The sequence below is a fragment of the Hippoglossus stenolepis genome, chromosome 2, assembly GCF_022539355.2.
Source record: "Hippoglossus stenolepis isolate QCI-W04-F060 chromosome 2, HSTE1.2, whole genome shotgun sequence".
NCBI classification, from domain to species: domain Eukaryota; kingdom Metazoa; phylum Chordata; class Actinopteri; order Pleuronectiformes; family Pleuronectidae; genus Hippoglossus; species Hippoglossus stenolepis.
Window position 1 is genome coordinate 15,650,054 of NC_061484.1, and position 17,294 is coordinate 15,667,347.

Below are 17,294 nucleotides of genomic sequence, written 5' to 3' on the forward strand. Positions count from 1 at the left end.
GACAGGCAGGTCTGTGGCTAATGCATTTGTTTGTGTGTGTACTCAAACGTCTATCCTTGTGAGGACCATTTTGAGTTCAGACCTTTTAGAGCCAGGACTTTGGCCGGCCCTCACTTTTTCAAAGAGCTGCTTGAGGACTAAGACTTGCTTTTAGGTCATTTAGTTGTGATGTTTTAGGGTATGGTAAGGGAACAGATAATGCATTATGCAACTGAGAGAGAGAGAGAGAGAGAGAGAGAGAGAGAGAGAGAGAGAGAGAGAGAGAGAGAGAGAGATATATATATATATATATATATATATAAAGAAACCAGTATGCAGCAGTGAGTGTTGAGTGTTACTATTGTGTATCAATGTATTGAAAATATCTTTCGTTCATTATGAAGCTGCAATGGTGCAGGGGGCGTCAGCTGAGTGGGCGGTCCTTCAATGTGGCCCAGGATGCATTTGCAGTCACATTGTGAAAACACTGCGGCCTCATGTCATGTCAACTGCAGTGAAGCACTTTGTTGCTGTTATAGTATTTCAAATCTTCATGGTGTATATTAGTATGTTAATAAATGCATACCATTTTAGTAACTGCAGGTAATCTCTGCATTTGTTTGTGTCATTTCTGAACGTCACTATATAAATCGTATCCGTATATGGAATCACTACACAGTACATGTACATGTTGCCTAATGTGCTGAAAGTAATTGCGGGACATAATTACAGCTAAGATGATATTAATCAGCCATCATTTGCGTCTTTGTCTTTCATATCACATGCACAAAAGATTGGTCAGGAACTTGTAACAGACATTTTTAGCTATTTTCTGACATTTCTTGGATTCATTAAGCAAAGAAGAATGTCGACTGCAAATTCATAAATAATCAAGAATCATCAGTTGTTGATATATTGTTGCAATCTGTTCGTTGTTGCATTGTTTTTCATGCAGACTCAATTGTTTTCAATACACTGTACTCTCGAGATTTATTGCTCAGCTGAATAATTTGATGAATCTCTGCTAAAATGTCAAAAATGAAAAGGAGCCAAGGTTTATTTTTTCATTTACGGGCATCTGCATTGTTCCCAGCATCAAGCTCTGCTCTCAGTGAGTGATGCTGCGGAGAAATAATGATCTGGACTAATGATGATGGGTAATTATGCTGTGCAGTAAATAATTACAAGCAAATATTAATTCACTCTTATCAGATCTGAAATAAATTGGGGGATAAAATTACACTTTTATCTCACGCAGATCACTGTGGTGGACGTCAGTTGTGTTGTGTGTCATGTAAATTGCTAGCCGACGCTGCTATGTGATTATGTAATGACAGAACTGTCGAGGCGACGTCCAAGATCCACTTCAACTGCTGCAAAACACGCGTGTAGGTTTGCTGAGGAAAGTTCAAGGGATGTGAGGTGGATTGAGGGGAAAATAAACTTCACATCGTCCGGCAATGTGTCTGGAGGCTTAGCACATAAGTGCTCCGTGGATGAAATGGATTCACATCCTCTTGAGTGTACGGAGCGGCCTGCTCTGCAGACGGGTACGATGACTCTGAGCAGTGAAATGTAGTTCCTCCTCTTCTTCTTCTTCTTCTTCTTCTTCTTCTTAATCCTCCTCAGAAGAGCAGCAGACCCACGACACAATGGGAATAGATGGGAATATGTCCAAATCAGACACACACACACACACACACACACTAAGGTCTTCAAAAGTATTGATACTTTGTAACTGTTTCAATACCACGTGTTTGAAACGATGCAGTCTACGTTAATTTCACTTTTGATCGGAAACAGATCTTCAATCAGAATCCGGAGGGAGTCAGTAAAAATACTAATGTTAGTACTATTATTATACAGTAGTTTTAATGTTTTCTACAAGTAAAAGTAAATGCAACACTAAAATCAAAGCCAGGGAAATGTTCTTAAAGTATCAAATATAAAAGTACGCAATTATGCAAAAACGAAATGCCCCCAGAAAGTGACAAAGTGACACCATCACAATTCTTGCTTTGTTCAACACTACAAAGCATTATTATCCAAGTTCTCTTCCATTTTACAGACCGGTTTGGTTATTTGTGGTTATCTATTCCTTGTATAAATGAACTGATTAAATAAATATGTATTGCTTCAAAGAAAAGTATTGGGCTAAAATGTACAATAGGGCTCAACAGGACCATTTTCTTGTACTAATATTGTTAAAAAGTCTTTAAAAAACTGGTTTAGCGACAACCTTAATACACACACACACACACACACACACACACACATCTTGAGGCAACATCTACCCATGTAACATTTTAGTTTGAAAACAACAATTTCAGACTAAAACAATCTCTGTCCACACAAGCGTTTCGGCTCTGGATCAGTTTTAATCCTTACATACATGCAAACACACCTGAAAACATAACTGCTCAGATACACTGGACAAACAGTTGTATCATTGTAAAATACGGAATTTATGTTGGCAAAGACAACAGGGTCAGCAAAGCCTGTGATTGTTTATCCACGTTGCGTTCTACACTGGTGGCCGAGGCTGACGCCGGTTTTCTTCCGGAACGGGTCATGTGATCGGAGATCTAATCAGCAAGTGGTGGTGAGCGTCTAAATCATCGCTTCCAAACATCACAGTTTCTGCACGTTCAGACTAAAACACGTCCCGGGAGGTTTCAGACTAAAACAGGGTCAGCAGCATAACCCCATTTCTCAGCTTTAGCAGCTGAAAAAACGCCGTGGCCGAGTTGACGAGTTTTCAAACGAAAACGTAGAAGTGTGGATGTAGCAGCAGGGTCCGTGTGTGAAAGGGATCACCGTTGTGAGGAGATGGTGTGAAGGAGGAACTCTGCTTTGGTTTTTCTCGCCCCTCCGAGCTCGTCTGTCCTCCCCCTCCTCCCTTCTCCACCATCTGTTGACTTCAAGTCATTTTTTTAGTCTCCTGATTGCTCACCCGGTCCTCGCCAGCAGTTTGGTCTTGTGTTTTTTAGTCACCCCCCACCCCCCCCTGAAACACCACCACCTCTGCCAGACAGGTATCAGCTGCTTCATTTGTCACCAACAAGAAAAACATGACTAGCATCAATAAGAATGAGAAATCATTTTGTTTTTCCTGCTCTGTGCTAGTGACTGTGGTTTGGAGAGTGAGACTGATGCACACTCATGTCGAGCAGCCTCCGTGCAGCCCTCCCTCCCTCCCTCCCTCCCTCCCTCCCCTCCCTCCTTCGTTCCACCCAGTTCCTTAAGGAAATTAAGCACATGACTCCGCGCATGTATGAGTCATTGTCTTTGCTCCCCTCCATCTCATTTAGTCTTTCTTTTCTCTGCTGTCCATTTCCCGCTGCACTTCTCCAGCTCTGGTTCCTCCTCCAGTCACTCCATCATATGAAATCCAGATGTTACCAGATGTGTGTGTGTGTTTTCACAGCACCTCCTCCCTCACTCTGACACAGTATACTGCCCTAATAAATCTGGTGTTCTTGCCTAATTGTGTTGTGGTGTTGTTTTGATTCCCCCTCCTGCTCCATACCTCCAGTTCAATGAGTCTGGAGTTTGGCCTCGCTGTAAAATAAGGTTTATTCTTTATTCATGTTATTCAAGCCTCTAAGAAGCGATTCATTATTTAGAGCTTCTACCTCCCAAAGCCAGTTCTCTAAGTACATTTTTGGCTGTGAGATAGACTCGCACATGATGCATTTTTCAATCACGAGGACACTTCTTTCTCCCCCGCTCTCCAGACCAGGTCTCTTGCCTTTTGGAGATGTTGCGCTCAGTTTTTAGTGAAGCGGCCCCATGGGGTCCGGAGTTAGATGGCTACAGTATTAATCAGGCGAACTCAAGCTGTGAAGCGTGCAGAGCAAAGTGTTCCCCCTAGGGACAGAGCAGACGAGGGACATTGGTTCCAGATGAAAGGAAGATCAGGGGGAAGGACAGAGGGAGGAGGGAGGAGCCGAGTTGTTTTCTAATCTAGTGATATGAAGCCAGAGACAGGCAAATCTGTTTTCCCCTTCAAAGCGAGCTGTAATCGCTGTGAAAAGCTCCTTTTTAATGGAATACATTAGCATAAAAGCCGGAACACAGCATAATGAGTATAAATAAAGTGAGTTACAAACTATTTTAGGGACTAGGGACGTGATTTATGTTTAATATTTGGCTCCAAACAAAATGAGTGTTCTTTTTTTTCCTTCTCCCGTCTCTGCATCTTGTTTAACTGTAATTACTCACCAGATGTTTGATGTATCCATCTCTTCTCCACGAAGCCAGAACATTGAGAGGAATGTGTCGGAGATTGCATCAGGGGCTCACAATGCCATTTCACACCGACGGGCTTCATTCCCGCTGACACTCCTGACCTATTTATGATTTAAGAGCTGTGGTGAGACACTTGTTCTTTCTGCCCCGTCTTTCATCTCCTGCTCGCATGATCTCACTCGCCCCCGTTATCGCGTCTTTACAAGGAGACAAAAGATCCGCTGGGTGGAAAACTCCAGAGGAGATAGCAGGAGTGTGTCACTGGAGTTAATTTGATTGGGAGTCGCTAACGCCAGAAGAGTCAAATATAGAGGCGCCACTAACTGGGTGTAAAGATCGAGTAAATACAGGAACAAACAATTCTGAGTAATAAAAATGATATGAATTAACAAAATACTCACCATGTATCTTCTCTCTTTCAGAATAACGACCCCTTGACCCTTGGTTACCACGGCTACCCGTCTCTTAGTCAGGTAAGGAGACATTTACTCTCTCTAACACGTGTAAAAATACATATTTTATAATCTCCTGCCATCCAGCCCTGTGTTTCTTTCATATCTGGATGCAGTATATATATATATATATATATATATATATACCGGAGCATTTACATGGCTCAGTGAAGCTCTCTAAACCACAAGGTGGGGGTGTAGATTATAGTTTGTCAGTCGTGTAGAAGAAGACATGCCTCCACATCCTTCACTCTTCCAGTCAAACCCTCCCACTACTTCTTATTTGTCCATGAAACAATCAGCAGTGTTATTAATCATCTCTCAGCTCGGAAAAATGCATTCATTTTCTTTTTTAACACCTTGAAAAACATGCAAATATTCTGGTTTTTCAGCCCACAAATAAACAAACACAAAACAAAAACAGAACAAAGAAGCCAAACAGAACCTGTATTGCATGTCGTGTTTGTTGTTCTGTGTGTGTGTGTAAGTGTGCGGTGCGTGTGCGCAAGGCCACAATCTGTTTACTCTTGTTTGTATTAGCCTGCTGATTGTGTTATTAGACTGTTCAGTTTATGTGGTTAATCCTTAGATCATCCTCCGTTCATCCACTCATCCTCTCATGCTCTGCCCATAATCCCCTCATCCCTCACTCCCTGTGACGCCCAACAACCTCTGGCTGCTTATCTGCACTTCATCGGCCCTAAGCCTTCACTTGCACTCTCCTTATTCGCTAGAGGGTGACTGATTCTTTTTTTTTTTGTTGCTTTCCCTGGTTGTACAGTGCTGGTTAGAGGCCAGTTAGCCAGTTTTCATTTTACAGTCTCCTTCCCAAATGATAGTTTTCAAAGAACAATCATAGTGGACTGAAAAGCTCTCATGTCGGGATGGAAAGAAGTCAGTGGACGACTTCTTCAGGGGCCGAGAAGTGTGAACTGGCTTCTGACCGAGGGAGCGAGAGAGAGAGAAAGGAAGAAAACAATGCTGGGCAGCGTCGGCTCCCTCAGCACCAAGGTGCTAAACTGTCAACAGCAGTGTGAGAATGATGTGATCAAAAGCTCCTTGAAGGAAAAGCCTGGAGAGCAGCAGGACGTGTCAGGGCAGACGTTTGCAGCTGTGGAGGATGAAACTTTTTCTGGCGTTATCTGTCTGTTGAAGTAACGTCTCCTTATATAGGTAAATCATCTGCTGATGGCTTTATTCAAACATGACAGGACGTACAGGGACTGAGCCAAGAGTTAGAGCTGAGGAACATGAGTAAGTTGCCAAATACAATAATCTTTTGGATTACTGGCTCGCAGGCGTCATCTGTGATAGATGTTCAAACGTGTTTTATCATTGACGCCTGCTTCTCCCACTGCTTTTCATCTTAATTAATGTTTTTCGTGTATTTAATAATTTATCAGATAGAATTTTAAATTCTGCTTCGTACTTTTAATGTCCAGCAGCACCCACGTAGTATTAATAATAGGTTGCAACAGTTATTTAGTTGCTGTTTGAAGCAATCTGCTTGATATTTACATTATGCAACGTCAACGTGAATGAAACTGACATTTTTTGACCAAGAAGCTGCTGCTTTTTCTTTTTCGGCTTCAAAAGACATAAAGACCGATTTTTACAGACTCATACGACACAATAACTAATCTTATTTGCAATCTCATATTTCATGGTTTTAAAAATATTTTAATATTTTCTATCCATAAAAAACAAGTGACACATTTATTTAAATCTTGTGTCTGCTGTTGTCTTCACATATAATTTATTATCCTTGTTCATATTTGATCAAAATATAACCATTTAACATGAATTAAAATTATTTTTGCATTTATATTCTGTAGTTTGCTCCGTAGAAGCACAGTAGTTCTAGTCGCTTTTATTTCATATCTATTAGATGTTGTGCTGAAGACAAATACTGGGCTTTATGAGTTCAGCCATTCCATGTTTTGAAGACATTGTCGACTCTTCTTTAGCCTTTTTCTTTTAAATAATGTGACATGATAAGTCTTCTCAGCCCAGGTTGTCTGACTTTGCTGTCAAGAAATATCCGAGTCGTTCTTCTAATGTAGCTGCTCAAGGCTTGTTTTCCTGAATGTATCTGGGAAAATATCTGGCTCTTCAGCTAGTAAGCGCTTTACTTAATTCCCCAGCTACTTTCTAACTTTATCTGTGGTTTGGTGCTGGGTAGATAGCGAACATTGCTTGTGTGTGCTTTAACAATATAATCGAAAGCTGCAAAATCAAAAACAATAAGCTGAAAGAGGCTAAAATGTCTCCTGAAGCTGAGTGGAACAGTAGAGTCATGTGATAATTATCTTTAAAGCCCCGTTTCATCTGGTTAAAAAAACCCACCAACACCCACTGATATTTACTTCCGGGTCAAATGACTCTGTAGTAGACACAGTTTTTTATCGGCTCCGGTCGGCAGTGATTGAAACATGACACCTGGGAGAAAAAAGCTCATTTATTTTTTATCTTTGCAGTCTAGATGCTGAAGCAGCACGTTTTCAGGTGCAACATTGTGACGTGCATTGAACTTGCAGGCGTAGGCGCGTAAATAGCCTTGAACATGTGTGTACTGATTGTTTTTGAACAACGTGCAGCAGTGATTTGGTTTTGTTCGTATCGTGCAAGATGCAATGCTCGTGACGTCAAAAGTGAATCACTGGGGATGATAGCAGAAAGGCTAACTCCTCCCTCTAATGAAAATGGGAAAGGAGTCAATTACCTTTTTTTAGTTTTTGTTTCCCCGCGTTTCAAAACCCCATCTGCAAATTTTGGCGTAAATGAGGTTTGTCACTGTGACTTTTGCTTTACATGTTTTAGTGTTTTTTTAACTATTAAGATAAAAAATATACCGATCAGTGCCGCTTTAAGGATTTATTTTGCCGGTTTGCAGACTCGAGCTGTGCTTTTACCAGGTCAGTTGACTCCAGACAGCCAGACTCTGGTGCTTATTTAAACATGAGACAAAGATGTAAAATTGCCAGCACGTTTACGTAACGAGGAGCATGTCTGAGAGGGGAGAGGGAGAGGCAAAGTTTTCACTTGCTCTCCCAGTGGTGCCAGCAGCCCCATTTAACTCACCTACATGGAGAAAGAGAACAGAAGGAATGAGAGAGAGAGAGAGAGAGGAGGGAGGGACTGCGACATGAGAGAGGAGCGGGAGGGAGGGGCAAGTTTGCAGGTGTGACGGGGGGCGTCAGGCTATCTGGGTGAGAGAGAGGAGGAAGACTGGAGAAGAGACAGAGGAGATGAGCAGGCAAGGGCACGGCAGCACAACAGAAGGCTGGGGGTAGAGGAGAAGCAAGGAGCGAGTGGGAGAGGGAAAAGAAAAGAGTGAGTGGGAGACAGAATAGAGAGAGAGAGAGAGAGAGAGAAGGAAAGAAAAAAGACAAAGCAAGTAAGCAAGGGAGAGGGAGAGTGACAGGGACAGAGGCCAGAGGAGGAGGAGGAGGAGGAGGAGGAGGAGGTGGGGAGGACTGGGTTGGGGGTTGGTGGTGGCGGGGGGTTGGCAGGGCAGACAGAGCGAGCGGGGGCAGAGAGAGGGAGATTTTGAATCTGTGAGACAGACAAGAGAGACTGAGCTGGTGAGGTGACACAGACTCGGAGAGAGGGAGAGCGAGTGAGGCAGCGTGATAAGAGGAAAAAGGGAGAGAGGAGCGGCGACAGTAGGGAGTTGTTGCACAGAATACGATGATGGGACTGTACTTTCCTTCCGTGTTGTCGGTGAGTGTTTATCTTGATATCTTTTTTCATATCCCTCCTGTATGTATGTATGTATGTATGTATGTATGTGTGTGTGTGTGAGTGTGCGGGCGTGCGTGTGCGTGCGCTGTATCTCTCCGGGCTCCACTGTACATGAAGCGGCATCAGAGCGGGCAGCACTGTCACTGAGCATGAAATGTTAATTAACTACTAACAGATGAGGACTCTACTTGACCCCTTTACTCGAGCGGTCCAGTCAGGGCATTTCAGACTCCTGTCAGGACTTTGGCGGCCAGTTGCTACGAGGTATATAAACAGTGGGGACTACCAGTGTAGCGGGCGTAGATGACAGCGATGATACAGGCTGGAGATTGTATCGCTACAATTATGATTTGCCGTGTTGAGACGCACGAGCGGCGGCGTGTTATTGTGCGGCATTGTTGTGGCATCTGTTCTCCTGCCCCGAGCTAGAAGCGCACGCAATCTGAACATCAAGAGCTGTTACTGCCAGTAACCGTGCTCTGCCATGTATTATGTATGCTCTAAGGGATCTTATGTGAATGTATAGTACGTGCGGCGTGTTGGTCGGCGCAGCTGGATGAAGCGGCATGGCGTGTTGCTCCTGCGAGAAACTCCTCAGATATTTCTGAGTGGAAAAGGAGTGGAAGCAGTGAAGAAAGAGAAGGGGGGGTGGGAGGAGAGGTAAGTGGGGGAAAGAAAAAGTCTGTCGTCTTCTTTATGGCCCCTGCAGCTGTCTCTGTACATCGTTCAGGCCTGTGAGCGAAAGGGACAGGTGTCCACAGAACAGTTGTCTCTGTCTTTTTTTCTTCTCCCTCGCTTTCTCTCCCTCATTCTTTCTCCTCCTCCCTTCAGCATCTCGTCTATTCAGCTAACAACACCTCCTCACTGTAATTTCTGTGTCACACATTTCACAAACACACAGACGCTCAAGCACACAGTGGGCTGCAAAGTTGGTGCATGAAGTGTCTCGTTCATATCATTACATTTCATTTAGTGGGAGTCAGGATGAGTATCTGTCCTGTCTTTACTTGTGTGTGTGTGTGTGTGTGTGTGTGTGTGTTCCTTTCTTTACTTGTGTGTATGTGTGTGCACACTTCTCTTTCAGCTGTACCTTGGATTCCTGCTTTCTTTACTGTTTGACCTCTTTTCTCCCTCCTCTTGCTCTCCCTGGGGCCGTGGCAGCTGTTATCTCAATGTTTTCCTTTAGGAGTCCATGGAAGAGAGGGGGATGGGTTGGAAAAGAGGGAGAGAGAGAATGGGAGGAGAATAGAAAATTGATTTTTGAGGTGACGGGACACTCTCAGCCTGTTACCGGGGAAGCCCCCGCGGACGAGGACGCTGTAGTCAAGCAGGGACAGACGCACGAGCCGAAAGAGATTGAGAGCAACGTCAAGACGTGACAATATTGTAGGTCAACTGGAGGGAGGTAGTTTGCTTGGTGACGCAATTTTTTCGGCTGCAAAGCTGACTTTGCAGTTATGCACATTTGTGTAAGTGTTCAGAGTTGCCTCATGGCAGGAGTCATTTCTTTCTTTCCAGTTCTTTTACGGTATTACTTTCTGCTAATATTTTCGGCCTGTGCAGAAGGAGGTAGAGAGAGCTGGAGTTGTAGATCGGGTGCAAAAGACTGAAATATTTTCTCAAGCCCCACCTAAGCGTGTGCCCCAAGGCAAGGGAGAGACGCCTACCTGCTGCGAAACTATACACACCGCCACGCTCACATAAACTGTAAACGGATCGTGAGGATTCACCCACCCAACCTCTACCCCCGACCAATCTCATCCACCTCCCAAATTTCGTTATTGATTCTTCGCAGGGTTAACAATAATGGCCGTTAAATGATCCCAGTGAGCCGTGTTGCCGTGGCAACTCGCATGAGTCATTCATTTTGAACAGATTGTTAGATAGTTCGAGGCGTGAGGGAAAACGTCGAGGGGAGAACCATGAGAGGTAAACACCTTTGGCACTATGCTGTAAAAATAAAAAAGATGGTTATGAAATTGCTCAAACTTGGAGCAGCCATAATCGTTCTGCCTCTTTAGCAGCTATTTGCATTTGTAATGGCTTTGAGAAGAAAAGAAGCTGCCTGTGAAATAGATAGGGATGGCCCCCTCTGACTCAGTGGCGGTGCGGTTGACAGTGACAACAGTGTCCTACAGCCGGCTTGTGTACATTTTGAACACACACTGGACAACAGGATGTATTAAAACAGAGCTCGTCCCGAGCGCCGAACAAGACAAACCTGTTTCATGGTCGTACCTAATGTATTGAAAGAGGTGTGTCCATGTTTGGTAAACACATGTGTGTCTGTGAGTTTGTGTGCTCACCTGCATGTGTTTGGCTTTAATGACGAGTAAATGTGGACAAATGGCGTCATCATCTTTTTGTCTGCTTGTTTATCTTTCATTAAATTCTGCAGCGGGCCCGGACCCACCATTGTTACAGAGATGACAGGAGAAGTCAGTGATCGTGTGTGAGTCCTACAGGCCCGTGTGTGTGTGTGTGTGTTACTGCCCACATGTACCTTAAGTTAAAAGGGCGAGTGTCCCGGAGCTGGAATCGTATGTGGCACCCTACAAGGGAAAAGGACGGTGGGGGGGAGGGGGCGTGTTGGGAGGGGTTTCTTTGACAGGCAGACATGTTACCCTATAAGGAGATGGGAGACAAGTGTGGGAGGAGGAGCCTGTGCGCTGCCGATATCCCGTTGCTATGGGGCAAGCGGCCCTGATTGACACGTGTGGGGGCGGGACGTATGCAAAGGGGTCCCGTCTGGATTTTATGAAGCGTAAAGAAGTGAAGCGCACAGCAGAGAGAGAGAGAGAGAGAGAGAGAGAGAGTGGGAGGATAGGGAGAACAGCAGCAAGAGGAGCGGAGAGGAAGAGCACGAGAGGGGGAGGAGGAGGAGGAAGAGTGATGGAGGAGGAAGAGGGGCTGACGCGGGGATGGAATAATTTAACAAGAGGGTGTCTCCTGGCTCATCGGTATGCCGCAGCAGAGTCTTAAGCATTTCTCCAGCTGTTTGCAGCCTGGGTAACAGCAGCCAAGATGCGAACTGAAAGCAGCTTCCCCCAGTTAATATGATTATTCAGCCAAAATATGAGCCTCCTGCATAACGGTATGAATCACATTTTCCGTCGTCAAGTTTGTTGAATTAGGCTATAGAGTAATGGCTCAAGGCCCGAGAAAGTAAGATCCTGAAATGTCATTATTCATGTGAAATGACCCAGTGCTGCCCCAGTTAGCTCTTAGCCATGTTCCTCTCCTCCTCTCCTCTCCTTCTCTCCTCCTCTCCTCTCCTCCCCATCTCCTCCTTCTCTCCTCCTCCTCCTCCTCCTCCTCCTTCTAGCGTAGTGAGACTGCTGCAGACAAGCACATTTTATAACATGCCTCCTCAGACACACTTGCCGCTGCTAACTGACCCGAAAGTAAGCCAGCTACAGCTACTGCTCTGAGTCACTGGCTTTGCCTGGCCAACGCATACACTTACACAACCCTTAATGCCTCAACGCCAGGGGAGTGTATTCACGAGAAAACACACACGCTGACATGCACACGACATGTACACAAACAAAACGTAGACAAATGCACCGCGTACAGTTTTGCTTGTGTTGCAGGGCAGCACGTCTCTTTCAATTGCCCAAGAATACCCTCCCTCTCAGTGTTTCTCTACTTTCCGGTTTTATCCTATGTGAATTAATTCGTTGGATGCTTTTATCCTTGCAGTCAGGAAAAGGCCTGTAACTTGACGGTTTGAGAGAACAGGGGAAAAACAAGAGGCAGCAGCAGCAGCACACAGGCCCACACTATTTTTGGAGATACCAAGCTGTTGACACAGTGTATCAGGTAGAGAGAGAGGGGCTGTTGAGATGTGGCTAAAATGAATCTCCTCTGAAAAGGCCAATCGTCGAACACAAACACAAGTTGTTTTTTTGGCTTGTGTTGCCGCTTCTATTTTGGTCTGGCAAAGGGAGCAGCAACAGCCGGGGTTGTCCATTCTCCCGCTAGGCTGTAGTCTGCTTCTGTGTGTGAGCAACAACAGCGCGGAGGATGTGATGATAGGACAGAAAGACAATTTGATCCTCGCTATAGCCTGAGAAAACGACATGTATATATTATTTCCAAGCATCACAGACAAAGGAACAAAACAGCCCCAGAGTGTGCGGCATTAAAATCCGAGTCACTATCGTTGTGTCTGAGTTGCATCACAACTTGTCAAATCCAAGACTGACTCATGTGTAGTCGAGTGAGTTGTGTCATGAGTCATGAATGTTGGGACTGGAGTACGACGACAGTGGAGCCGTGCTGAACATTTTGATGCAGAGTAGGAGGGTAGTTTCCCGACTATAATACGATGAAAGGTAGAATTTTATTGCTCTCACTCTGAACCGGGCACAGCGGTGCCTTGAGATGGCTGCTAATGACCGCATGCGGGTAATGACTGTGTGTATTAAGTAGTCTGCAACCAAACAGTGGGTGGCCCCGACAAAACAACAGACAGGTCGACCTTGCCATTCATACAGCTGCTCTTTAAAAAGGTTGTTTCAGAGACGTTTCTCTCATTGCTGTCTCCAGTGAATCTGCTTTTTCGCAATTCAGCAATTGACCAGTGTTGAGCGATCAACTCTCCCTTTTTAGAGTTGAGGAGGGTCTTGAAAAATCGAAAAGAAAAGTCCGAAATGTAATAATCTGAATTTTAGGCTTCAAAGGTCTTAAAGCAAGGGTCAGTAATCCTGGAAAAGCTAGCAAGAGTAGGCGACTTGCTAGCAACCTGCAACCAGTACATCCCACCCCCTTCCCATCATCCCTGCCGTTAAAGCTACGCCCCCAAAACACATGAACGTGCACTGATGGACAACTGATAGAAGCTAGGTCAGCGTGACTCGCTCGCTATATTCTGGTTATCGTCTCTGCTTCAGCGGTGTATCTCCTTCCTGCTGAAGACTCCAGTTATGTGCAGTAAGAGCACATGCATGTAGGCAGGCAGGTCGGTTAGCGACAGACATATACACCAGCAAATGGTTTAATTCAGTCTGAATGAATTGGTCGTGTTGATAACCGGAAACAAATGACCAACCCTACCTTTTAGATATGTCAACATTTTACTGACTAGGTCTTAAATATGTTTAGGTACGTCTTGTTTTCCAAAGATAAATCTTTTGGTGGCATCCATGTGCCGTTTATATTGGCAAGCTGTGATAAAACTACAAACAAGACCACAATGGAACGGATAGCTGATTATTTTAAAAAGCCTCAGTCAGAATTTATCCTCACTTTGGTTGCATGAAAAACTATGGATACTGTCTCTGCCTGTAGTTTGTGAGATAACGTTATTCTCTACTCTATTCGCTACCTCACCTTATCTTCAATTATGTGGAAGTGTAAATAATTCTTCATATCAATCTTGCTCGACCTAGATCCTAAACTCCATTTAGTCTGGTCTTTAAAGTCTCGTCTTGTTGAAACCTGCAGGAACCTTGCCTTTTTAGCAGGACTAAGGATGCAGGTCCAGTTGCTTCAAACCTGTTTCTCATCCAGGTTATCTCCCACCTGGTTACCCAGAATGACTTGCTCTGCACGCTATCGCTATCACCCCTGCAAACACAGTTACTCTGCGATGAGCCGATTGAAGGCGAAGCTATCCAGTGTTTCATTTAGCGTGTTTTGTCTCCTGCAGTTAAATCTGCCAGATCCAAACTGACTGATTCTTTTTTTACAGTGTCTGCTCTCATCCTCTGTCTGGATTGAGCAAATGTAATAAATTCAGGATGTCTCATCTGAGGATTGCAGCTCATGTTCACATTATTACAATCAGTGATGTAACAGACTGGAACCTTTTTATTTTATTTTATTTTTTTATTTTTTTTACCACAAAGAGAAGCATCTTCACATATAAAACTTCTTCTGGTCTAATTTTGAGCTCATGTTAATTAGTTGGAGCGTAAAATTATAGCTGCTGTTCACAGAAAACAATGAAGGGAGGTGAAATTTATGCAAAGATATGCACCATGGGAAACCCCTGGAAATCAGTATTTATCCCAAATTCTTTAATGTGCAATAAAATGAAAGTTCTTGACGGTGTATATTTTCGTACATATTGGTATTATATAAGCAAAACCCTCAAGAGTCGTAATAATGAACTTTGTAACAGGCTGTGCAGGTAATGAGCAAGCCCAGGTGAGAGGAGATGGTGCTGCTTCATGAAACAAGACGGGGAGCAAAGATGTAACTTATCATTTAGCAAAATCTTCATTTGGATGCTGGTGAATGAGATTGGAAGAGGTTCATACAGCTGCAGGGTGCGGATGAGCGGACACAGCTGCCATCTGAACATGTGAATGAAGTTAAACTTGGACACTGTGGTCAGTCATCTGGCAGCGTCATTGTGCAAGTGCCAGGCACTGACAACGGAGAACGCGGTTTCTATTCTGGCGGAGGCAGTGACTCCTCACCTGGCAGGGGAGCAGCAGCAGTTTATGGTTTTACAGCGGCTATGAAAAGCGGAGTATGGCAGCACAGGTTGGTAACAGGCTTATAGTGCTGAGATTGGTGATAAACATGCATTCACCGCCTGTTATCAGGGCAGGGAGGGAGATAAAGGGATTGTCGGTTGTGATTAACCTGCTGAAATCACGGCCGGCAAACCCGGGGCTGCCGTCATAAGGGGTGGAGTTCAAAGCAAAGAGGAGCAGCCACCGGGTGAAGTAGTTTCTCATGGCACCGCGATTCATTTTAATTAAATATGTGAATTAAGGATGACACTTATCAAGATATTGCTGATGCCACGATATGAAAGGTTCCACTATGGTTAAACTGCTGAGAGCTCTTTATTTCAGAACTAGAACAGCACATACCTCCACCCAGCCCCACCAGTTCCCTTGAATTTAATCAGGCTGCACCACATTTCACACACTCATAGATATCAGTCCCCTTAACGTGCCTGATTTTCTTTCATCAAGATCCATGAATTATTCTCTGAGAAAATGGTGAAAATGTTGGAACACATGTTGAAGAAAATGAAATAGATTCCTGGATCCGTCCCCTTATCTGGATATACACCTACATCTAATGGGTTCCTCACTGACCAACACCACATCCTTCCACCAAGTTTCATGGAAATCCAGTAATTTGTTTGAGTGTAATCTTGCTAACAAACAGCAGGTTTTAACATATAATCTCTGTGCAAAGTAATACAATAATCATAGTCTCATCAAATAACAAAAATAACATTTGTTAATAACAATAATAACAATCTTTATCTGATATTCAATGCATTTTATACAAAATAATAATATAATTCAAATAGGAAACATTAATGGTAGTAATGGATTCATAAAGGCATTGAGGAATTTATGATTTGTTAGTGAATGAAGGTTTTATTCATAGTAAATAAACATGAGACTGTTATTTCCGTTGATGCTTCACTCACTATTTATTATTTGGATTCACTGAATTTGACATAAGGGCTGCCACTTTCTTAACATTTTATATATAATAATAATTTTAATGTATGATTCAAGCTATTAAAAGTTATCCTGGTTTAAAAGTTGGTTAATAAATAATTTCTACCTGACAAGATGAAAGGCTTGAGATTCCGGATAAAAAAGATGCACTTTGAAGCAAAGGTATAATTAATTTGTGTTTTGTTGTCATCAACATGACAAGATGTTAAAAAAATAATTACCGTCTACCCATTAAATTTTTTATCGCTGATGATTTATTATTTTGAGTCTTATAAATATTCAGTGTAACACAGAAAGCTCAGTTGTATTTACTTTAGTTCACCTGTGCTGCCGACAACACAAAGATTCTCCTCGCCGCAGCTCGACCGCCGCTGCTCGACTCTCATGTCAAAATATCGAGGTGATCGGTGCCGACCGAGTGCATCCCCCCCGTTTGTCACTGAGTCGAGGGGCCTGGCTGCCATGTCACAGGTGTGACGCTGAGAAAGGTCAAAATCTGGGAGACAGATGGTGCGCACACACACACACACACACACACACACACACACACACACACACACACACACACACACACACACACACACACACACACACACACACTTTTAACACTCCCAAAGGGACAGTGATCTATTGTGCAACTCAGATGGGCATCGCTGCAGCCTGTCAGTCACACACACACACACACACACACACACACACACACACACACACACACACACACACACACACACACACACACACTGAGCGTAACCACTGACCCATAAATCTGCTGGGATCAGGATGGATTTCGCTTTAAGGTGTCTTTTGAATCTGTTTCATCAGCTATTTTGTTAATATAATTAAATATTATATATATCCTAATTTATCTTGAGAGATAATGAATGCATATGCATACATTTTACTATTATTACCCATAACATTTCCTCAGTAACACATTTTATAGGTTATCCAGGTTAGTTGTGAGAGAGTTATAATAAGATGTGAAAGACAGTGATGGTCTGATCAGAGACGGGTCGTTCTTCTTCTATCAGTCATCACCTTTTATCATCCACCCCCCCACCCCTCTCCCTCTCTCTCTCGTCCCTGCTGTCTCCCTCTGCTCTCTAACTGTTACCATTTAGGGTATCCATGCCCCACTGCCAACAGCGAGGAATGTGTGTGTGTGTTGTGTTACGGCCCGTGTGATGTTTTTGTGTCTCCACCATGTGTTTGTGGGCGCCTGTATTGTTCTCCTACGCACTCCAACGTTGGTAACTCACACAAGTAATTTCTGGGGGTAATAACCTACACGGAGCACTTTATAATCAGGCTTTCTCAGTATCAGCTGGCCTTTGTGTGCGAGCGTCAAGGTGTGTGGGCGCTGGTGTGTCAAAGGTGGTTTGTGTGCAGAGGCGTTTGGGAGTGTGTGAGTGCGTGTGCGCAGGCGTTA

At 43.9% G+C, this 17,294-nt stretch overlaps 1 protein-coding gene across 7 annotated transcripts in view; it reads left to right on the forward strand.

Moving 5' to 3' along the window:
- rbfox2 (RNA binding fox-1 homolog 2) overlaps positions 1 to 17,294 on the forward strand; it is a 38,205-nt gene that overhangs the window by 4,766 nt on the left and 16,145 nt on the right. For 6 of the 7 annotated variants that reach the window (XR_007034690.1, XM_047341902.1, XM_047341900.1 and 3 more), the window contains exon 2: positions 4,653 to 4,703. Coding sequence is in view for 6 of the 7 variants with exons in the window: in XM_047341902.1 (XP_047197858.1) it covers positions 4,653 to 4,703 (51 nt within the window). In the remaining variant the exon portion in view is untranslated. Of the gene's footprint in view, positions 1 to 4,652; positions 4,704 to 8,171; positions 8,406 to 17,294 lie in introns of those variants that run through there. The other variant, XM_047341905.1, reaches the window with a different exon arrangement.